General features: G+C 37.6%; 5 protein-coding genes across 9 annotated transcripts in view; 3 read left to right on the forward strand and 2 right to left on the reverse strand.

Moving 5' to 3' along the window:
- The window catches only part of LOC129763592 (papilin), a 243,194-nt gene that overhangs the window by 124,706 nt on the left and 94,928 nt on the right, over window positions 1-23,560 (reverse strand). The window lies entirely within an intron of this gene.
- On the forward strand, window positions 230-8,057 carry LOC129780237 (cuticle protein-like). Its single transcript, XM_055788288.1, has 4 exons — window positions 230-361; window positions 454-1,045; window positions 7,229-7,296; window positions 7,405-8,057. The coding sequence occupies exons 1-4, from the start codon at window positions 350-352 to the stop codon at window positions 7,972-7,974; spliced, it is 1,242 nt and encodes a 413-aa protein (XP_055644263.1). The 5' UTR covers window positions 230-349; the 3' UTR covers window positions 7,975-8,057.
- On the reverse strand, window positions 13,406-14,244 carry LOC129763600 (larval cuticle protein A3A-like). Its single transcript, XM_055762842.1, has 2 exons — window positions 14,124-14,244; window positions 13,406-14,054 (listed from the first exon to the last, which is right to left on the reverse strand). The coding sequence occupies exons 1-2, from the start codon at window positions 14,133-14,135 to the stop codon at window positions 13,455-13,457; spliced, it is 612 nt and encodes a 203-aa protein (XP_055618817.1). The 5' UTR covers window positions 14,136-14,244; the 3' UTR covers window positions 13,406-13,454.
- Window positions 14,691-15,505, forward strand: LOC129763602 (cuticle protein-like). The gene is made up of 2 exons (XM_055762844.1): window positions 14,691-14,809; window positions 14,877-15,505. The coding sequence occupies exons 1-2, from the start codon at window positions 14,798-14,800 to the stop codon at window positions 15,447-15,449; spliced, it is 585 nt and encodes a 194-aa protein (XP_055618819.1). The 5' UTR covers window positions 14,691-14,797; the 3' UTR covers window positions 15,450-15,505.
- Window positions 19,167-19,880, forward strand: LOC129763607 (cuticle protein-like). The gene is made up of 2 exons (XM_055762848.1): window positions 19,167-19,233; window positions 19,331-19,880. Exons 1-2 carry the CDS (start codon window positions 19,222-19,224, stop codon window positions 19,778-19,780), a joined length of 462 nt encoding a protein of 153 aa, XP_055618823.1. The 5' UTR covers window positions 19,167-19,221; the 3' UTR covers window positions 19,781-19,880.

Raw genomic sequence — 23,560 nt, forward strand, 5'->3', positions numbered from 1 at the left:
AACGAACCATTCAATCGCGCGATCGATTTAATTGCAAGCGGCTTGGCGGAATTCTTCGCCGAAAAATCAGCATCCGAGTCGAGACACCGCCAGATCAGGTCCGCTCAAGTTCATCGCTCAAGTTCACTTTCGCTACACGTGAGAGAAACACACGGGGCGGGGGTATGGATGTGTGCATATGTTGGGCGTACGGAAAGGATAAACGAGAAGAGCGGACGACAGCGACATTATACTTGTTCGAATTGGAGCGCAAAAATTTTGTTGCTATAAATTGGGAACGACGGTTCCGTTTAGCCACAGTTCAATCGGTTTCATTGCTCAGTGAACAACAGCCAAAGCAATCATCAAAATGGCATTCAAGGTGTGTACCAGTGATGCAATGGACTTTTTAATTGTGTTTTCGATAAGTGATTGGAACAAAAGTGCTATTAATTTTATGTAATCGTTTTGCAGTTTGTGACTTTCCTCGCCCTGGTGGCTGTTGCCCGTGCTGGAATCATCGCTTCCCCAGCTCTGTCCTATGCTGCTGCTCCATCCCATCTGTCCTATGCTGCTCCAGCCCATCAACTGTCCTATGCCGCTCCATTGACCAAGACCTTGGTTGCCGCCCCACTCACCAAGCAAGTCGTTGCCGAGGAATACGACGCTCATCCTCAGTACTCCTTCTCTTACGGAATCGCTGACGGACACACCGGAGACCAGAAGGAACAGCACGAATCCCGCGATGGGGATGTTGTCAAGGGAGCTTACTCCGTTGTTGATCCAGATGGTTTCAAGCGTACCGTCGAGTACACCGCCGACCCACACAACGGATTCAACGCCGTCGTCCACCGTGAGCCACTCGGCCATGTGAAGGTCGCTGCTGCTCCAGTTCTTGCCGCCAAGACCATTGTTGCCCAGCCAGCCCTTTCTTACGCCGCTCCATTGGCCCAGAAGACCATCATCTCGCAGCCAACTCTCTCTTACGCCGCCCCATTGGCCCAGAAGACCATCATCTCCCAGCCAGCCTATGCCAGCTATGCTGCCCCATCCCTGTACCACCATTAAGAGCTGTTATCGTTGATTGTTTGTTGACTGTACTAACTTATTGAAAACCGTGAACTGAATATATGAGAACATTGTAAATAGTAGAAATGTGTTTGTTTCTGTTTCTGTTTTAATCTCTACATGAAGATTCTTCAGGGCTATGCTATAACTTCCTATCGAATTGAGATCGTGAGTTTGTCATCAAAATCTCATACAACTATTCGCAGACAAAACGCAATCATGACGATTGCGTGATTAACGCCAAAAAAATGCTTCCCTCCATTCCATCCGAGCTTCATTTATATAATCTGCGTTGATCCGAAGAATCACGTGTGCATAGCTTCATAGTCGGATTTAAGAATTAAGGCAATGTTTGAAACTATAAGAAGTAAGCAAGACATCCTACAGTTCGAACGCAAACGGAAGCACTAGTGAAAACATTGTCTACCAAACTGGTATCTCTTCTTCTCGTTAACGATCAGTTGCTTAGTGTCATAAAATCATGCAGCGGATGAAATATCCCCTCAGGTTGATTGAGGACCTGAAAATAGCTCCATGTGATGTATTGTTATCGGAAACAAATTTTGTGCGGAGAAAAAATATATAGCCCTGGGAAACATATGAGAGCACTCGAGAAAACTTCTCTACTGCCAGAAAAAAAACCAGCAATGCGAAGACGCATAAAATATAGATAAACCACCAACGTGCAACTCTTCGATCTGGGTATGAAAACTTGAATCTGGAATACAATAATGCTTTTGAATCCGGACATTTTTTCATTACGTTCAATATCAGCCGAAACCTAACATTTTTTGCATTTTGAATCTATGTGACTGATAGTTACTATTGGGTCAATGTCAATATATTGGAAAAAAAATCATCATCGAATTTCAAAAATCGACCATGTACATTTTGTTTATTGGCCCAAAAAATGAACTGTGCAAAGTTTCATCTAAATCGGACATGATTTAGGGGTGTCTCAAAGCGCTCAAAGTTTTGATTTTTTGGCCACTCAGACAAAGTCCCAATAAGTCGATTTTCAGACAATTTTTTCAGGGAACACCAGATCTCGACGTTTTATGCATTTTTAAGTCATTTGGAATAAAAAAAAACTCGATTTTTACAAATTCCCTTTACTCCCCCTTGGAAGATTTTCGAGGATCAAAAAATCAAAACTTTGAGCGCTTTGAGGCACCCCTAAATCATGTCCGATTTAGATGAAACTTTGCACAGTTCATTTTTTTGGGCAAATGTACATGGTCGGTTTTTGAAATTTGACATGACCATTTTCGCTGTCACCCTAGTGTACATAATTCAAATCATGAATAAAAAATGGGTGGGTTATACCGTTCTGAATCATATTTCGGACACTTTGTTCTAATATATTTAAATACTTAATTGCTTCTTTAGAGTAATCCCTTGGTTTCACTATCATTTCATACGAGAACTACATTTGAATTATAACATAATCGGCAGAAATCTTACAACACTACTCACTATCGTTTGTGTTTGACGTTTGCTTAGCATGAGCACGTAGAATTTACCCGTTCATCAATATTTTAATTTCTCCCGTGTTTCATCAGTTCTCATTATGGTTAACAGTTTACTGTGATTGCTTGGTAAGTGTTTCGCAGTTGACTATAAAATATAATCAAGTTTAATGTAATTTTCGTTCAAAAAATTACAAAATAAAGTGTCCGAAATTTGAATTCAATCTGTCCGAAATTTGATTTAGTGTCCGAAGTTTGATTTTTATTCGCTTCATTTGAAAAGCATTTTATTCGATGTTTTTTTTATGTTTTCAATCAAATAGGTACCAAAGTAGAAAGCTTAAAAGCGTATTGAACTAATTTATTAAAAATATCAACCAAATAATACCTGTGCATAGAGTTGAGACCTGTTTTCTGAATCATATGCCTTAAGCGTCCGAAATATGATTCAGAACGGTATCTATGGTATAACCGCAGTTGGCTTAGAAAGCATTTGTTTGTATTGATTAAATTATTGATTGAATGAAACAATTTTTGAATTCAATTGAATTCAACATATTTACTGTGTAAGTAAAGAATTGGAACAAACGACATGTAATGTGAGGCACCTTGGTTTTGATGACTGTTTTAGGGAACACATTTCGGTGGGAACAAAAATTCCCCCACCTTGCATGTATTTGCAATGCCAATGTATTCCCCAGGTTCCGGACCAATCAAAACGGACCGTTATGGCGTTTAGATAGTTCTTGACATTTTACAGTTATACAATTGTTTATCTCAGGAGAATAACATTTCATTAATTGGGATGGATGCGTAGAAATATTTCCTATCAATTGATGCAAATATCTTTTCGATCTATCAAGAAATGTTCGAGTTATAAGCATTCGAAATCTTTCATTTTTTCCTGCATGTTCTGTGATTAGATTTTCATTTTACCCCCCATATATTCCGGTTAGACGTAGTTCTACGTCAAAAGTGTACGGATTTGAAATCACGGCACAATGAGATAATTTACAAATTTTGAACAATTATAACTTGATTTTGTGGAATCTGTGATTCATAGCTTACTTGAAAGCCTCCTTATTCTATATCGGCATCATAAATGAAATTCCTGTGCCTCTTTCAAATTCTGAGATCTTTGCTCCTTGTATGTCACTGAGCTGGGTGCGATGTACTATGCTCCAGGGATCATTATAACATTGCCCATCGACCTTCATTTTATCTTTGCAGAAAGTCTCAGCTCAATAGAGGCTATCCTATATGTTGCTAAACACTCATCTTATTTCCTAATAAGAAAAAGACTACTATTGAGTGTTTTGGTCGAAAAATTATTCAAGATAACCTCAGAATGAGTTCCCTCCTACCTTTCGATTCCGGAGAATGAGAAAGCAGACTCGCCAGTTAAGGTGAGCGCTTCTGGAGGCAAACTGATTTTTTTTTATAATTTTTTTATAATGATTTTTTCCACATTCCTCGTCAGCACACACTAGTAAGTTTGTAGCGAATGTATAGCGAAGATGAGTTCGGTTGTTGGTTACCGCGATTATCCCTAACGTATTGACGAGTTCATGGTTTAAGGGATGGAATGTACACCCAAACTATCGTTGGCAGAAATCATTTTATCTTCGGCAGAAAAATGCCTTTTCGTGTGCTGAAGCGTGAAATGAACAAATAAAAGCACCCTTTTCAAAGGCTTTAAGATGTTTGTGTATAAGGGAGCAGACATCTCTTTCTCTCAGACTGAACGTCAGCTTGGGATTGTACCCAAAATAAAATCAAACAACGTCAACGGGAATCGAATCTAGGCCGGCTGGGATGCAAGGCTGTTTTACACGACCATGCAATCCACATAGCCACTGGAGCTGTTGCATGAATGCGTGATAATATTACACCACATTATTAAGTGCAGTTGGAAAATGTTTTCTATGAGTAAAAAGAAGAGCATAAACGTGAATCTATTTCTTTCTCGGTTTGGGCCTTGTACGTGACAAAGTATGCGGAAAGCTTTAATGCGTGCTTATTTGCAATGTGTCTCGAGTTTCGCTCGCTTATATTGCTCTTATATTGCTATAGCATATATATTATACAAATTATATACCAGTATGGCGGAGTAGCATACTTTCTGTGATTTTGGGCCTATTTAAATAACAAATCGGGATGCCAAAACATGTGCTAAAAATTAATTTTAAGTGTAAATGCATACTTCCTCTGAACCCTCCTATACTTGCGCATACGGTCTGACAAACCAAAATTCGATGAGGAAGCTGGATTAAATGATTATTAAAACGGAATAAAGTTAAAGAAAAAATAATTTCTGGAGTTTTTTCATTCAATCGTATCTTTATCTTTAAATAAGTACCAATAATGCGTAAAAAATACACAAAGCAATATAACAGAGACGCGTAGTACACGAGTACACGAGTTACGGTTTTTGCGCGAGTACAGGAGGGTTAAATTCGTCCCCTGGAAATGCATCGATGTACCGTGAAAGTGAAAAATAAATATATGAGTCTAAGATATTCGATAGTAATTGGTTTACCACCTTACTAACCATAGAATTATGAAAATTGTTTATGTATAGCTTTAAAAATATATTTAAGAATTCGGCTCCTTTATACATAAGTTTAATGGAGCCGAATTCTGAGCCTGTAAAAATAAAAGAATCCTAAAAAATAGAGATATTCGATATGAAATATTTATGCAAGTTTTGAGTAGATTCAAAGTAATTTGGAAGTTGAGTGTTTTCATGGAATTGCTGTATAAACCTTGTAAAAGTGGCATGAATTCTTAGATCTAAACAAATAGCTCAATTGGGGTGATATTGCTCCAATCAGCTTCCCTGAAATATACACTACCAATCTGTCTGAAAATATCAAAGAAGTGCGTTAACGCAAAATGCAAAGATCTATGTAGTAAAAAATGAAAAATCAATTCAATTTTTCAATCAATTTTTTGGGGAAATGAAATCGGAAGCCAAAACTCTGTCAATAGCAAATAGAAAATAAATTGTGTTCCTAACTTCATCAAGTGATATGACTTGTGAGATTTCAAACTTTGCACAAAAAATTTAAGAAGAAAAACGATCGTTAAACGTTAATGAATTAATCAAAACATAGGAATAACAACACGGTTTGTTGAAATTATGACAATTTGGAAATGGAAAAGGTGTCCCTTAATCGATTTTCGTGAAAAAAATAAAAAAAGTTGAATTAAAAGATATGATGCTCTGAAATGACTGAATTGAAAACATTACTGTTGTTCATCGTCATTATCAGAAGGTTCAGGTTTCGATGGAGAAGAAATAAAAGTAAGTGAACTAGGAATCGAAAAGGAATATGTGTTGATTTTTTCTTTAAACGGATTTGTAATTGATTGTTTTTAAAATTGCCTCAAAATTTAGGCTAATAGAGTGCTTCGGTTAGGTAAAATATATCCAATTGCACAGAAAATGGTTAGTCTAAATAGACTAGATTCAAGTGAACTATTAAATAATGCATTATTGATAATTGAAAGATATCAGAACATTATTTGCTTCAATAAATTATTTACATTATTAGAGGTTAATTAATATTGGGCACACTTTCCCTCACACGTAGTATCATAAATCAATGAATCAAATGAACGTAATAAAATAAGTGTCTATTTGGCAATTTATTGTGCTGAGAATTCAATAATTTACGCAAATCGTAACGGCGGGTCGACCTTGAGCCTTCTCGTTCAAAGCTCGAGCAAGCCATCGAAAAAGTGGTTAAAATCACACCCTTTTTGGATCAGTGATCGTGGACATTTCGAAAAAGACCCCTCTGGCTATTCTCAGCAGGGGAGTAATGGAGCCGTATAAAATCAGCTTAAGATAGATAAAGCAAACAAGAAGGTAATACATTTTCCGATTTACGTCTTTTTTAAACTGCGGACAAATGGAAACCAACTTTGTCATGAACGTGTCAATGTTCTATAATAAATTCAATTTTCTGATACGAAATTCTGCCAGAGTTTGTTTTCATTTTACATGATTCATGATGGGCTTCAGTGAGACGTTCCTCAAAAGTTGGATTACCTTTGAAAACATCAGTTCCATGTAAAATCCTTAATCACGGTAAAGATGATCATCAGTTCAATTCTATGGGAACTGAAATTCTAACTAGTTTCATTCAAGAACGAGCTTCATTCATGCAGCGGCATTATGAAATCACTACATTATATTGTATTTCAATTTTGCCTCCAGGCACAAACAGCAAACCGTAGCAATTTGGTGGAAATTAGTCACACACACGTCCGCCACAGGCGTCATTTTATGAATTATCGTTCCCCCGCCCCATGCGTTTTACAATCGATTCGCATAGCAACAACTACCGTCCTTTCACTGTGTCAAAGTTACAATATGCCAACACAATAACCGCCCGTAGATCGTAAATAATCGGTAAGTCACCTCCAATAACTTTATACTACTTAGTGCGTCACAGCATAAGAACATTTCGCCGAAAAGGCACAGCCCAGAAAAAAAAGCGGATTGACACAACTGGCCCACTGAAGTCTCAAGTTCATCACTCAAGTTTACTTTCACTGCACACGAGAGGCAACCGTGCGAGTTTGGGACTATGGACAGGATAAATCGCGGAAAGGGGAAACCGGCGAGGTTATTCTTGCCACAGCCAGATCACGGATCGCCGAAAACGGTTTCGCTATAAATTGGTAGCGACGGTTTCGTTTAGGCACAGTTCGATCAATTTCATTGCTTAGTGAACAACAGCAGTCAGCGCAGAACAAAATGGCATTCAAGGTGCGTGTGAATATGTGCAAGTGTTTTAAAGGACGATATCATGATTTTGTGTTCACGGTGAAGGATTGGAGATAGAGTGTTTACTAATGTTATGTAATCGTTTCACAGTTTGTGACATTCCTCGCCCTGGTGGCCGTTGCCCGTGCTGGAATCATCGCTTCCCCAGCTCTGTCCTATGCTGCTGCTCCCGCTCATCTGTCCTATGCTGCTCCAGCCCATCAATTGTCTTATGCTGCTCCAGCTCATCAACTGTCCTATGCCGCACCACTGACCAAGACCCTGGTTGCTGCCCCACTCACCAAGCAAGTCGTTGCTGAGGAATACGATGCCCACCCACAGTACTCCTTCTCTTACGGAATCGCTGACGGACACACCGGAGACCAGAAGGAACAGCACGAATCCCGTGACGGAGATGTTGTCAAGGGAGCTTACTCCGTTGTTGATCCAGATGGTTTCAAGCGTACCGTCGAGTACACCTCGGACCCACACAACGGATTCAACGCTGTCGTCCACCGTGAACCACTCGGCCACGTGAAGGTCGCTGCTGCTCCAGTTCTTGCCGCCAAGACCATTGTTGCCCAGCCAGCCCTGTCCTACGCCGCCCCACTTGCCCACAAGACTATCATCTCGCAGCCAGCCTATGCCAGCTATGCTGCCCCATCCCTGTACCATCACTAAGCGATGGAACGTTGTTATCGACTGTTTGTTAACTAAAACTAACCAATGCGGAACTGAATAGATGAAAAAATTAAAAAATTAAATCGTGGTTTTCGATTATTTGTAGTTACAGTCTTGAACAGACATCTTGAATAAGATTCTCAGTCTCTGATTTCTGGGTTTTGTTCTTTGGGGTATTTCAATTCACATCCGCTGATACATGCCCTCGAACATTCGAACGAGAAGAATTCGAACGAATTTTTTGTGATACACTGACCATATGGCTCTTATAACTTCTGTATAAACGCTCATATAATGGGCTCTGAATGTAAACATGTCGTGAACATTCCCAAAACGGAATGCATCTATGACAGAACCGGAACATTTCAACAGGTATATCATAAACTTCTATATTTTGCATGCTACCATGATTAATCATTCAAATTTTTAGGAAAACTGTAAAACACATTCGTTATGCTCTTGCATACGACTAAACAATTAATATTTAGAAAAAAGATATTTCTTCAGCATACCGTTCTGAAGTTTGATATGTTATGTACAAAGTCTGAGCTTTCCAAAAATCATGCGAAGCTAGGGTCTTATTGGTCTCAGACAGACCACAATTGCCAAAAGTCATGTGCCAGAACACATTTCCGGTTGATTGTGTGTAAGCAATTGCCGAACTTTGCTCTATCGCTACCCCAAAAATCAGTTTTCCATTATCACGATCGCTCTGAATCCTGATATTTTTCTCCCTTACAATCAGTTATCACTTTCCACAATAATCACCGAGAAAGGATTCCTTCAACTATATCACCTGAAATGGGTTGTTTGAAAAGTCTGTGCAAGGTCGAAGAGATGGCACTACTGGTGCGTATCGAGGTTATGTTCAGTTAATAGCATCTTATGGAAAAAGCATTCGTTTTAAATGAGAAAATCGAGTTTTTTTCACGAGAACTTTTATGAAACGCAAAAATGTATGCACACAAAACGTGATGAGCTTAATTGATAGTGTTTGTTATATTAGTTTATGTTGAATCATGTGTCTAGCAACCCACAATACCAACAGACAATCCTAAAAGGATTTCCCAAAGATTGGTAGGATCGGAAGTATACGTTCCTTGAGAATAGTGGTCGATATTCAGCTGCTAGGGGTCATGTTGAGCCAAATTCTTCGTTGATTCATCTTTCCAGTTATTATTGTACTTTTAGTGACTAGACGAAAACACCTGCGCCTCCCAGTGTGGAATTATTAGTTGAAAAAAGCTTTAAAAATGGGATAAATGATCTTGGTCAAAAATAATTGGATGATTATTAGGCTGATCAAATAGTTTAGGAATAAAAACGGAATGAATTTGTCAATCTAATTTCTGTTCCACAGATTTAAAAAATGTATTCTCTAGTATTTCATCTGAATTAACCAGGTATTTGACCCTCCTATACTCACGCATACGGTCTCACAGACCGTGAATCAATTGTTTCGTTTTGAGTAGGCTTAGTTAATTCATTAACTATTAAAACACTGCATCAACTATTAACCCTTTCCGGTGGAAATTAATTTCCCTTCAAAGAGATCCTCTTATCTTTCCATGCTAATAATATTTTGTTTGTACCGAGTATCGTTATCTATTATTCATCGAAACTCCGTATACAGTCATGAAAAAGTTGAGAATTCGCTTAGAAGAAATGTAAACTATTACATCGTTGAATAAAGTATTCAGCATGATTTTTTGCTGTGGTGGCTGAGAGTAGACAAACGTTGAGCTTCGCGTCGGTCCCTAGGGGCCGACGTTGAGCTTTTTGGTAGGAGCATGTTGACTGACTAGGACTGACAGTTATATAATAAGAAAATAAAAATACATACGGTTTGTGTTCGGATGTTTCACAAATCTGACTACTTTCAAGTCGAATTTCTGACTATTTTCTATTTATGCAATAAGTACCTTTGGAAACTGAGACCGACACTGATATTGTGCAAACGCTCTTGTTACCCAGCTCCCAAAAATAATACTCATTGTATGAATAGAAAATAGTCAGAAATTCGACTAAAAAGCAGTTTCACTTCGTAAAACATTCGAAAACAAATCGTATATGTTTTCATTTTCTTATTTCGTAACAGCCAGTCCCAGTCATTCAGTGCTTGACTACCAAAAAGCTCAACGTCCGCCCTTAGGGACCGACAGAGCTCTGTTTTCCTTAAACAGGCTGTGATTTAGGTAGTACGCTAATTAGAACGATTCAGTTTAGGAAGATAAGAAAATTTTTGTAAGTGGATGGAAGTAACATTATGGATGTTGTGACGAAAACCAGTGGACATCCAGCTTAAACTACGGGCTAACGCTACGCAGACACTCAATCGGTCAACATGACAGATCAACTGGTCAGATGGAGAAGAATAAAAAGTAAGAAAATATATAAAAACAAACCTATAGCGAAATGGTACAACTGAATATTGAATTTTATGAGAATTTTTTTCAAATTAGTTCATATTAGTTACAAAAATAAAATTAAAAAAAAATAAAACGTGATCTCCACAATCCAGAAGAGATCGTGTAAGTAAGGGTATTGGAAGCAAGATTTGTTAGGTTTTTATTACAAATATATTTTTATTAGTTTGAAACTATCCTGCGGGAAATTGGAATCAGTCTGCCAAACCATAGTAGCTCGAGGACCTGGAAAGAACATATTAAATGTAAGCTAGACTTAGAACTACAGTAATCACGAAAATTTATAAATTACAAATAAAATAATTTACAATTTGAGCTGCTACTAAAAACTGCTCCAAAAGTGTAGTGCATTTTCCAAGGTTAATCCGAACAGATGTGAAAGATGTTTAGTATTTTCTTAGGCGTGATTATGATTTTCTTCCCAAAAATTCATGGAAAACTTGAATGCTTTCTAAGTAAACTATCAGTTTTTATATGTGCTAATTTAAATAAATCGATAATAAATTTCATTCAATGGATTTAATTGTAGAAGTTGTTGTGTTATTTTCCTTTTTTCACTTTCTGAATCTACTCAATGCTTCCACCTACAACATCTTACTCATCTTAGTTATATATTAAATATATTCTTTTACACAACCTCGTATATTTGTTTCTTTCAGAAGAAAATGACACGTATTTCTTTATTTCACTTCGATTCCCGATTTTCTCAATGCAAATGACAGGTGTTTTAGAAGATTTTTCGGAAAAAAATAATATTGCACCTCAAATACGAAACTATAAAAAATGCTTACTTTTGTGTTTTGAGGTGTAATTATTGAGGAATGAGGTGCAATTATTGGAAGAAGCATATTAAATTGATTCATATTCTGAATACAGAATGTAATGAAAAGTAATGGAAGAGTAAACATTGGCAATAAGCATTTTCGGAAGATTCATTGTTTATATAAAAAAAATTATTTATAAAAAATAAATCTTTAAGTTGAATGCATAAGCACTTTGAAGATTTACTGAAATAATATGATTAACACACTTTATTTCTACTATTGTTATTATTTTGAAAACACAGATAAAAGTCGAATTATATCCATATAAAATATTTGTCCTTTTACATCAAGCAAAAATAATTTATGTAATTCACTATTACCAATATAATACAATAATTATTACCCTTATAGTATAATAATTGTATTTGAATAAAACATGGCAGTTATTCCACCTAAGACTAGGCCGAAACTAATTACTGTATATCGCCTTATACAGTGGAATCCGTTTATCATGACATCGGAGGGAATTGACAATTCACGTCATAATAAGCGGAGTCAGAATAAATGGATTTTGTATTTTGAAATTAATCGGAAAAATCCTTCGGAAAAAAATATAGTCTTGAAGAAAATCCTAACACATATATAAAAATCTCGTGTCACGTTGTGGTCGAATTCCTTCGAAACGGCTAGATCGAATTTGATGAAATTATTAATTTTTCATCAATCATGAATTTTTGAAAAAAGTCATTTTTTTCAGAAAAAGGGGAAAAGTTGATTCACCTTAAAATGGAAATCGGCATATTTTGCGATAAGGAACAAAACTACCACTTTTCACGAAAATCTGAGAAACATTATATCGGTTTGGTATGGCATGGATTCTGTCAATGATAAATAACGGTAATCGGTATAAACAAAAGATTCTTATCGTGGAAAGATAAGATGATCTCTTTCAAGGGGAATTTATTCCGACCGCAAAGGGTAAATATATCGCAAAAGATGATTACATCAATTGATAGGAAATACTTCTACGCATCTATCACAATGAATAACAATTGATTTTTCTTGAAATAAACGATTGAATAATTGTGAAATGTTAACCATTGTCCAAACGCACTATGTGCCTCGTTATGATTGGTCCAATTTGTGCTCAAATGGTTCCGAACAAAAGAAGTCCTACGTCTCTTCAGTTATGTTCCCGACATTACCTACCCGTCTTTTTCATTACTATCTCTCTCACTGTTGGGATGAAAAACTATTTTGACATTGTGTTCTCCATTTAGGAAACAGTTCGTGGTCCCTTAAACTATCATTACAACTCTGAGATCGCTCGAAATATCGGATGAATATGCTATACAACGTGAAACGTACCTCACCTGAATATTTTTCATTCTGACCTCAAAATTCTAAAACAAAATGTTTTAGAAATTAATTATTCCGAAAATTAATTTCATTTGACTATGTTTAGTTAGTAGGAAGAATTCAAAAAAATAAACTTGTATGCAATCAAATAGAAATTATATAGTGTGAATACGAATATTGCACTAGCAGACAATGGAAAACAACCATAAACAAAATCCGGCCTTTTTTCAAACCGTTTGCATAACCATATGAATTGCAAGAGCATAGATTAAGACCGTAATTGTGTGCCAATGAATATATGGGGAAAAGTGACCTTCGAACTTTTGAACGAGACTTCCTGCCAAATGTAGATTCCCGGGAAAAATACCCCGTGCAAATTTCAGTTCAATCGGATTTTGCGTAAAATATTCCACACCTGCGTATCCCACCTTTATGTGATGATTTGTCACAAATTTACAGCATTTCAAAAATCACCTAAAATTTTCGACTTCGTACTTTGTTCCTCTATTTTTTTTTGTCGAGTGTATTTTCTTCAGGAAAATGAGGGAATATAAGGCGATTGTAAGAATGTTGAAGTTTACGCTGAATTCTTAAATCTAAATCTAATGTCTCTTATATCTATTATGTATTTACCACTTATTGTATTAATAATAAGGGAACCTATTGCTCGCGAAAAAATATTCATTACGGTCAGGAAGTTCAAACGAAATGCTGAACTGGGAATGTCTCATTTCACGATCTATATCTATGAGATTGACATGAAGAGTTTGATTGAATTATTTTCGTTCGTATTACTCATCATGGTTTTGAGAAGAACTTTTCTGACCTTTCTCTATTTCTAAGACACTTTTTTCGGAACAAAAATAAACAAACGGGGGCAGCTAAATTTTTGGATGATTTATTTCATCTTTGCAAATATATTTTCATTTTTCTAGTGGTGGTACAGGGCTGGGGAAGCGTAGTGGCTGAGGGCTGGCTGGGCCAGGAGAGTCTGGTGATGGGCAAGAGGAGCAGCATAGGACAGAGCTGGCTGCGAGATGATGGTCTTGTGGGCAAGTGGGGCAGCATAGGACAGAGCTGGCTGGGCAACAATGGTCTTGGCGGCAAGAACTGGAGCAGCAGCAATGGTCTTCACATGGCCGAGTGGTTCACGGTGAACGACGGCGTTGAATCCGTTGTGTGGGTCGGCGGTGTACTCGACGGTACGCTTGAAACCATCTGGATCGACGAGGGAGTAAGATCCCTTGACGACATCTCCGTCACGGGATTCGTGCTGTTCCTTCTGGTCTCCGGTGTGTCCGTCAGCGATTCCGTAGGAGAAGGAGTACTGTGGGTGGGCATCGTACTCATCGGCAACGATGTGCTTGGTGAGAGGAGCGGCAACCAGGGTCTTGGTCAGTGGGGCAGCATAGGACAGTTGATGGGCTGGAGCGGCATAGGAGAGATGGGCGGGAGCAGCAGCATAAGACAAGGCAGGGGAGCCGATGAGTCCAGCACGAGCGACGGCCACCAAGGCGAGGAAGGTCACAAACTGTAAACGTAACGTGTGTATAAAAATTCGTTCCACCATCACCACAAAACACCAATCACCGTTACTAACCTTGAATGCCATTGTTACAAAGGGGAGGCTGTACTTCACTTAGCAATGAAACAGTTCGAACTGTGCTCAAACGAACCCGGCCCAAGCGTTTTATACTAAAGCGCGTTTTACCTTTTAGTGGCAGCTGCTACCGGAATAGTAGTGCTGCTGCATTTTGACTGGAGCTGGTGTGACCTCACGCGTTAATCCTTTTCGTATTGTTAAGTGACTCAATACACAGTAGTTCAAACGAGCATTAACCCAATTACTGGTTACACAAATAGAGGGCATATGCCGCCCCCGTGTGTGTCAATTTTTTTTTTCATGCTGATCCAACCCGAAATAAGAATATGTGTTTTATGTAGAGAACAAACATTAATGATTAACTGACGAACGATCAAGCGGCACACGTGATTGAAAACATTAACGTGCGTGGGAATATGATATTTGATATCATTGGGCTAAGTTAATGTTGCGGCACTAATCTGTTATCAAAATGGTGTCTCGCGTGCCCCACCAAAAATAGAAACGCGGAAAACGCGGGCGCCAAACGCTGAAGGTTTAAACAAGAGCTAACGATAGCGGTTGAGTTTTCGTTAGCCAAAATCAGCTCACTATAAATTGGTCTGGGACACATCGATTAGACACAGTTCAATCAGTTTCATCGTTCTGTAAACATCCACTCTTTTGTAACAATGGCATTCAAGGTATGTTGTGATAAGGGGTCAAGATTTGAATTATTTTTCTTATTATTTTTTTTCGTTTCGTTTACAGTTTGTCACTTTCTGCGCTCTGGTGGCTGTCGCCCGCGCTGGACTCATCGCTTCCCCCGGCCTGTCCTACGCTGCTGCCCCAGCTCATCTGTCCTATGCCGCCCCACTCACCAAGACCCTGATCGCTGCTCCACTCACCAAGCAGATCGTCGCCGATGAGTACGACCCTAACCCACAGTACTCCTACTCGTACGGAATCTCCGATGCTCTGACCGGTGACCAGAAGTCCCAGCACGAGACCCGCAGCGGAGATGTTGTCCAGGGATCGTACTCCGTTGTGGACCCAGATGGCCACAAGCGCACCGTCGAGTACACCGCTGACCCACACAACGGATTCAACGCCGTCGTCCACCGTGAGCCACTCGGCCATGTTAAGACCATCGCTGCTGCTCCAGTTCTTGCCGCCAAGACCATTGTTGCCCAGCCAGCCCTGTCCTACGCCGCCCCACTTGCCCACAAGACCATCATCTCTCAGCCAGCTCTGTCCTATGCTGCTCCCATTGCTCACCACCAGACTCTCCTCGCCCAGCCAGCTCTCAGCCATTACGCTTCCCCAGCCCTGTACCATCACTAAGAAGGATTTGACGGGTGGAGAAAATGTTTGTAAATAAGACGAACCCGAATTGCCATGATTGAAAGCTTGAATAAATCATAAATGATTTCAAAATTTAAGATGTTTTGGTACGATTTGTTTACACTCACGATATAAACTAACCTATCACAGTCTTATCAATTTTCCAATTGACCTTTGATGTTTGTATTCATTCTATCATTGCTTTGCGTTTAAAAGCAATGGGAATGATCCGAAAGATAGGACATTGGGTTTTGTATGTATTGAAGCCAGGAGACGTCGAACTCCGTTTTTTCACGTGCGAACAACTGCTCCAACGGCATAAAAGAAAAGATTGTTTGCATCAAATCGTTACTGGCGATGAAAAGTGGGTCCATTACGACAAACCTAAACGTCGGGCAACGTATAGATACCCCGGACATACATCATCTTCGACTGCCGCGCGGAATATTCACGGCCAGAAGGTTATGCTGTCTATTTGGTGGGACCAGCTGGGTGTGGTATACTATAAGCTGCTGAAACCGAATGAAACCATTACGGGAAACCTCTACCGACGACAATTGCATTTGAGTCGTGCACTGAGGGAAATGAGAGGTCCTATCCCACCCGCCGTATTCTCCAGACATTACTCCGTCCGATTACTACCTTTTCGATCGATGGAACATGGCCTGGTTGACCAGCACTTCTCCAATTTCGATGAAGTCAAAAATTGGATCGATTCGTGGTTAGCCGACAAACCGGCCCTGAAAGGGATGCGTGAATTGCAAGTAAGATGGGAAAAAAGTTGTGACTAGCGATGGACAATACATTGAATATTAAATTTGTAACCATTTTTGCAGAATAGAGCATTAATTAAAAAAAAGGAAACTTACTGGTACTTCTATTACAAAAATATGTTAAGTGACTTTCTTCAAAAAACAAAATAACTTGGTTGCTCAGCATTTTGAAGATGATGAGTTTTGTTCTAAATAAAGAACATTTGTGGTATTCACTATTTTGTTTTTTTTTATTTAAAGAAAAATGCGGTCAAAGCACATTGGTTGTTTCTTATAAGGTTGCTAACTGACCCGGCAAACTTCGTCCCGCCCAAAATGGATTTTTTGTTATCAATACTTTCAAACATTCACGTTTATGGATCCAATCGCAGAACTATTCATTGATTGATTTTATAAATGACACTTTACAATTTCCTTTTACTGTAAATTTCCTAGTATTTCTACCAAAACTCATTATAATATAAAATTATTTTCAGACACAATTCTCGTTCAAGGTTCTTCAATTGATTGCAAATAACACGTTTCTCCGCTACATGGAATACATGGTTGATTCAGAACATATAATAAAATGAAGATAGCTCAAATCGGACTATTTCTTTCTCGAGTTTTGCGCTTACAGAGAAGGGAGGTATGTCAAACTATCAAGAAACATTTTTCGTACACAAAAACCCTCACATGCCAAGTTTGGCTCCATTTCCTTGATTAGTTCTGGATTGGGGCAGAAATTTGTGTTTCATTTGCATGGTAGCCACTCCCTGGGAGAGGGGGTGAGGAGTGTCCAACCATCATAGAAACATTCATTGTCCTCTGAAACCTCCACATGCCACATTTCGTTCCATTTGTTTGATTATTTCCCGATTTATGCAGAAATTTGTGTTTCTTTTGTATGGTATGATCAATAACAATAACGCCTAAAAATACACAATAGCAATATTACAGAGACACGCACAGTCTGTGAGTATACGAGATACGGTTGTGTACGCGGGTACAGGAGGGTTAATAAAGTAGACGCGCAATGATTAACGCAATATATCGCTGGTCCGATTAGTTTAAAATGAGATCTCTCGGTGAGTTTATTAGGTATCCCAGAAATGTATCGCCGTTCTTTTTGGTTCTGGACGAGCACTCTCGATTACCTTTTCTGGTTTCCCGAAGATAACTTTCCCCCATCGCGACTGAATTTCGATATAAAGTACGTTGGATAAATAATACAATATATAGTCTAGGGTGGCAGCGAAAATGGTCATGGTAAATTTCAAAAACCGAACATGTAGATTTTGTTTATTGGCCCGAAAAATTCACACGTGCAAAGTTTCAGCTCTATCAGACATCATTTAGGGGTGCCTCAAAACGCTCAAAGTTTTGATTGTTTGTCCCTCGAAACTCTCCCAAAACATGAAATTTGTAAAATCGAAAACATAACTTAAAAATGCATAAAATGTTGAATACTGGTGTTATCTCGAATAAAAATTTTGGCGGAAAATCGACCTTTTGAGACTTAGCCTGAAAAATCAAAACTTTGAGTGCTTTGAAGCACCCCTAAATCATGTCCGATTGAGATGAAATTTTGCACACGTTATTTTTTTTGGCAAATAAACGAAATTTATATGGTCGGTTTTGTAAATGATATTTGTCCAATCATTGTAAATTGTAAATAATCTATATCTATCGGGTTGCCTGAAAAGTAATTGCCGATTTTTTCATTACAAATAAAGTATTTTTTTAATACATAAAGATGGGATGCACATCATTTTAAAGCTTTAATTCTCAAATTTAGGAATATTTTACCAACAAATTTTATCTTGGTGTGTGTAAATGTAGTGGACAAAAATATCGAGCAAAATAAAAAATTGCTCTCTTCAAAGATTTTGTGGACTAAAACATTCTTTTGCCAAAAAAGTAGCAAACCCAAAAGCAAATCAACCAGCTTTCATGTGATGCCTAAAACGTTCCTGTGTGACCTTTCAATATAGTGATAGTTTTGATTGAATGAATTCAACCTGAAATCAACCATTACCACGCACCAAAACAGCGGGAAGCTGTTCAAATGGAGAAAAATATGACACAATCATTCCCATTAAAATAGTATCTTCGATAATGCTGTTGAAAAAATCCTTCGGTAACACATTTATTCAAATCAATTTAAAGTTTTACTTTTCAGAATAACCCATTATCAAAATCGCGCCCCATTTTTCATGAGAAAATTCGATCATAGCCCAGCTGTAATTCACCTGATCGTGTCCGACAACGCAGGAAACACTCCATAAATTGTTGATCAAAATGTTGTTTTATCTGGCCAAACCCCCCCCCCCTTGATATCCTCCTTTTCGCCAGCCACCAAACAATCGTCCAAAGGGAGGGCAGCAAAAATTTGTCGATCGCTCAAATTGCTTAACACCCTTGAGGAACTAGACATGTCGTGCGGCTACGGCTGCTGCTGCTGCTGATGGTGCGGGTTACCATCTATTTCGTCACAATCCATCAGTGTCAAAGTCATCGGATCACATCACGGGGTGGACGGGTTTTGAACTTCACGCACTTCGCGCTTCTCCGGGTCGACTAGTTGGCTCAATTAAAAGTTCGACGATCTCTTTTGAACTAAATTCTTGCGTCCAAGGGTGGTGTTTGGGGGAGAGTGGGGGAGAAGAAGACGCAGAAATGAACACGTTCAAATTTGAACGGAATGTGTTATTAATGGAACATTAAACCGATACCGGAGTAATGTGTGCGGTCGACGGGATGAAAAAACGTAAGAACTGGTGTTTCGGTGGCGCAGAATCTTTGAGATTGTTGACGCCCTTACGCGGTGATCAAGTCACATGTGCAGCTTGCCCCAAACGAAGCTACAACAGCTGTCCGAACTGGACAAAAAATCACATGTCCAGCCGAAAAATTACCCCCGCAATCAGCTAAGTATAAATTGACTAAATTATTTTAGGGGAAGCACAGTTCAACCGATTGTTTAGTGTTGTGAGCAACTCTCTCATTTCCGTCTCAAAATGGCATTCAAGGTATGTGCAACAAAAGTATAATTGATTATGAAATAAATTTCAAATTATCGAAGTGAATTATAAATAATATTTTATCTTTTGTTCTATGGCTGTACAGTTCCTGACCATCTGCGCCTTGGTGGCCGTTGCCAGCGCTGGACTCATCCCTTCCCCTGCGCTCTCTTATGCTGCTGCCCCAGCTCATCTGTCCTATGCCGCTCCACTCACCAAGACCCTCATTGCCGCGCCTCTGACCAAGCAGATCGTTGCCGATGAGTACGACCCGAACCCACAGTACTCGTACTCGTACGGAATCGCCGATTCTCTGACCGGTGACCAGAAGTCCCAGGAAGAATCCCGCAGCGGAGATGTTGTTAAGGGATCGTACTCCGTCGTTGACCCAGATGGTCACAAGCGCATCGTCGAGTACACCGCCGATCCACACAACGGATTCAACGCCGTCGTCCATCGCGAGCCAATTGCCCACGTTAAGACTATCGCTGCCGCCCCGCTCCTCAAGACCGTTGTTGCCCAGCCAGCCCTCGGAGCATATGCCTATCACCACTAAGTCAATTGGCTGCTGTCAAAATTTCTACTTCCGGATACCTGAAAGCCTCTATTGTAAATAGTCAAAATAAATTGTTGTTCACAATGTTAATTTATTGAAATGTTGAGTATATTTTTTGGGATAGATTGCCTCACGGGATTAAAAACACGTAAGTGTGATCGCTATATCCAGTCAGGCTAACAATAACGCATTAGACCTCATTGAAGTCAATATTTCTAAATACTGTTGTAAATTCTTTATTAACACATTGAGCCCCGTGTGGGTCCCTACGGACTGACATTGAGCTACTCGGCAGAAAAACTTTGATCATTGGGACTGACAGTCATTAGCTACGATATCGCTACTGCTCAAAGCAAATACAAAGCTATTTGTGAAGCTTGAGCTTTAATCCGAATATGGTCTCAAGGAATGATGGTATGACTTCGATTCCGACAACACATTAATTTTTGGGGAAAACAAAAGGAAAATGTATCACTTCAAACTCAATGGATATTGTTCCAATAAAATGAAAGTGGATCCAAAATCGTCTATCTATCCTTCGCAACAAACTTCTCTAGTTTTTAAAAAGTTTTACTTCTCACTATCATTTGACAGAATCTATTAGAAATAATTTTTCTATAAGACGAATTTCATGCCAACATGCCCGTTGGCCGCACCATCTCAGATAGCAGCAAAACATTGTAGGTGTAAACACATGGGTCTTTTAAGCAACCAGGGCCAAAATTCTTAATAAATTTTGTATATATTCTAGTTTTTAAGCCATAACAAAAAAAAATTATAGCTTAAAAACTAGAATATATACAAAATTCGAGTCAAAAGATGAAACGTAGGAAATTATTTAGGTTTTTATAAAAAAAATATCAATTTTTTTTTGAAAAAAAATTTCGTTGAAAAAAAAATTATTTTAAAAGTTAATATTAATTTTGCTCAAAACCGTATTTTTCTCAAATTCTCAAAAACATTATATAAAAGGCCTTACAATTTCCAACAAATCGTTCATACATCGGATAATGGGCACTTTTACAGGGAAAATGGTTTTATAAAAACAACTTTTTCATGTTTTCTTTGAAAAAATTACAACTAATCCTAACTTTGTTTAAAGTCAAGATCGCAGTACAATATATTCGACAAAGTTGTAGATCTTATTGAAATATGAACCCTCGTCGAAGACGTCTGCTTTCTATTATTTATAGTTTCTGGAATAGAGGGCATTTTGGTATAGAGACCCCTGAAAAAATAATATTTTACTCCCCTGAAAAAATAATATTTTTTTTACTTTTTTTTTCAGCGAAATTTTTTTTCACAAAAAAATTGATATTTTTTTATGAAAATCCAAATAATTTCCTACATTTCATTCTTTGAACCAAAATTTATATATACATTCTAGTTTTTGAGTTATAATATTTTGTAAAAAATCAAGAAAATATTTTTGGCCCTTTTAAAAAAGTAGTCTAATTCTTTTTTTATTGTTTCAAGATGCAAAATTGCTTAAAAGACCCATGTCGTCACACCCCCAACGTTTCGCTGCTATCTGAGATGGTGCTGCCAACTCCTAAGAAGTGTTGGCATAAAATTCGTCAGTTCAGATCAGTGACATTTCTGCAAAAAAAATCCTTTATTGTATATTACGGTACTAGTCTAAATTTGGTTTTGGGCAAATTTGTTGGAAATTCATCGAGCTTCACAAAAAAACTAAAATATAAAGTACCGTCGATGGGGGTGAAAATGGGTTATGGTTGGATCAAATATGGAGAAAGTTATTATTAGTAGTATCTTGACAAATATTACGAATATTTTTGAAAACTGTGAGCCGTTTAATAGTAGACATATTTCCACAACTTCCAATGATACTTAACTGCAGTACAAATAGTTATTATTTAATAATTCATCAAAGTTTGATGTGTAAATAGCCATCAAGTAACACATCAGAAAATATCTCATGCCCAGCATTATACAAAACTACTAAAATTGTAAATATTCGATAGAATTATTCTTTGCAGTCTTGCCAGATGAGTCATTACTGATTTTGCACATCAATTTTTTTCATTCGAATTTCAATATTTTCGAAATAATCTCTTATTTACACTGAGTGGGGGTGAGAATGGGTCAAACACAAAATTGAATTGAACACAAAACACGACACAAAATTGAATTCCATGCCAAACTGATTGTCAGATTTGATGAAAATTGGTAGTTTTATACCTCATCGTAAAATATTAGATCCGTATTTTTAATTTTTTTTCACCAGGGTGGCCTCAATTTTTCCCTCTTTTTTCCAAAAATTACCTTTTTAACTTTCGAACCACTGGACCGATTTAGATGATCGATATATCAAATTAAAGCCAATTAGCTAGTTTTGTTTGAAAAATATTACACTCGGAAAAAACCGATTTTGTTTTTGTAGTTATTGATTGTAATTGTTTTTCATAGCTTACATGGTTTCGGAACTAAGGTCATCATATTTTTCATATTTTTTTTCTTGAAAGCTGAGGTTTTTCTGCATAACATATCCGAATATCAGAGAGGTGTTTTTTTCGTTTTCGAGTGATTTTGCAAAGTTAACATGTTTTCAGTTTTCGTTTAATATTCCTATGCAACTGGACTACATCTATGCGACTAGAATCCAATTTTTATGCATATGTGGTATTTCATGTGGCTTCAAATTGGTATATCGATCATCTGAATCGGTCCGGTAGTTCAAAAGTTATGAATTTAAAAAAAATAATTTTGGAAAAATAGGAAAAATAATTTTTTGTACCATTAATATTAGTAAACGATTAATTTTTAAAAATCATAACTCAATAGCATATTGAATTCTTTGCATCTTTGCATCTTTGAATTTCGAATACGTTATCTAAAAAAATCTTAGCTTTCAAGAAAAAATATAAAAATATATAGCGTCCTTGGTCCCGAGACAATGTAAACTATAAAAAATACAATCAATAACTACAAGACCAACCCTAAAATAGAAATGATCACCCTAATTATAAAAATAATTCATCATTAGAGAACATTTCTGCGTAATCAGAATTGTCTTTTCTCTAATTTACGATAGTTATTCAACAAAAAGTTCGAAAACTACCTTTTTTTGATTCATTGTCACCCCCATCTACGGTACTTTATTAAAAAAGTTATCTTTATTTTTATTTATTTTTTGAGTATAAAAACTTAATATTGGATGCGCAACTATGTTCGCAGGTTGTAAATAGATGGCCTCAACAGTAAGTGAAAGTCGATTTTGACATATCCAAAACGCTTAGAAATATGATAACCAAATGTTTTTACAATTTATTATTTTTTTCTTCCATTTCACATACTTTTTGTTTTGTTTTGCATCATTCGAATAAAATGGTGGCTGAAACACATAGAGAGCTTCAATAACTTTACGCACGGAGATGTTGAGTTCTACTGTAAGTTCTATGTTGAAGACCGCCCAAAGGAAGGCCAAAAACCTTCGAAGACGCTGAAATGGACACTTCGTTCAATGATGATCCGAGTCAAGCGCATGGAGACGAATTTCATGCCAACTCGACTGGTCATTGGCATCTCAGATAGCAGTGAAACGTTGTGGTTGTAAATACATTGGTTATTTAAGCAACTTTGCATACTTGAAACCTTCCAAAAAAAATTAGATTGCTTTTCGAAAAGGGTAATTTTTTTTCTTCACTTTTTACAAATAATTACTACTCGAAAATTATAATATCTCAAAAAAATGGTCAAAGGATAAAATGTAGGAAATTGTTTGAATTTGTTAAAAAAAATATTTAAAGAAAAATTACA

Source organism: Toxorhynchites rutilus, chromosome 1 (assembly GCF_029784135.1).
Source record: "Toxorhynchites rutilus septentrionalis strain SRP chromosome 1, ASM2978413v1, whole genome shotgun sequence".
Lineage (NCBI taxonomy): Eukaryota > Metazoa > Arthropoda > Insecta > Diptera > Culicidae > Toxorhynchites > Toxorhynchites rutilus.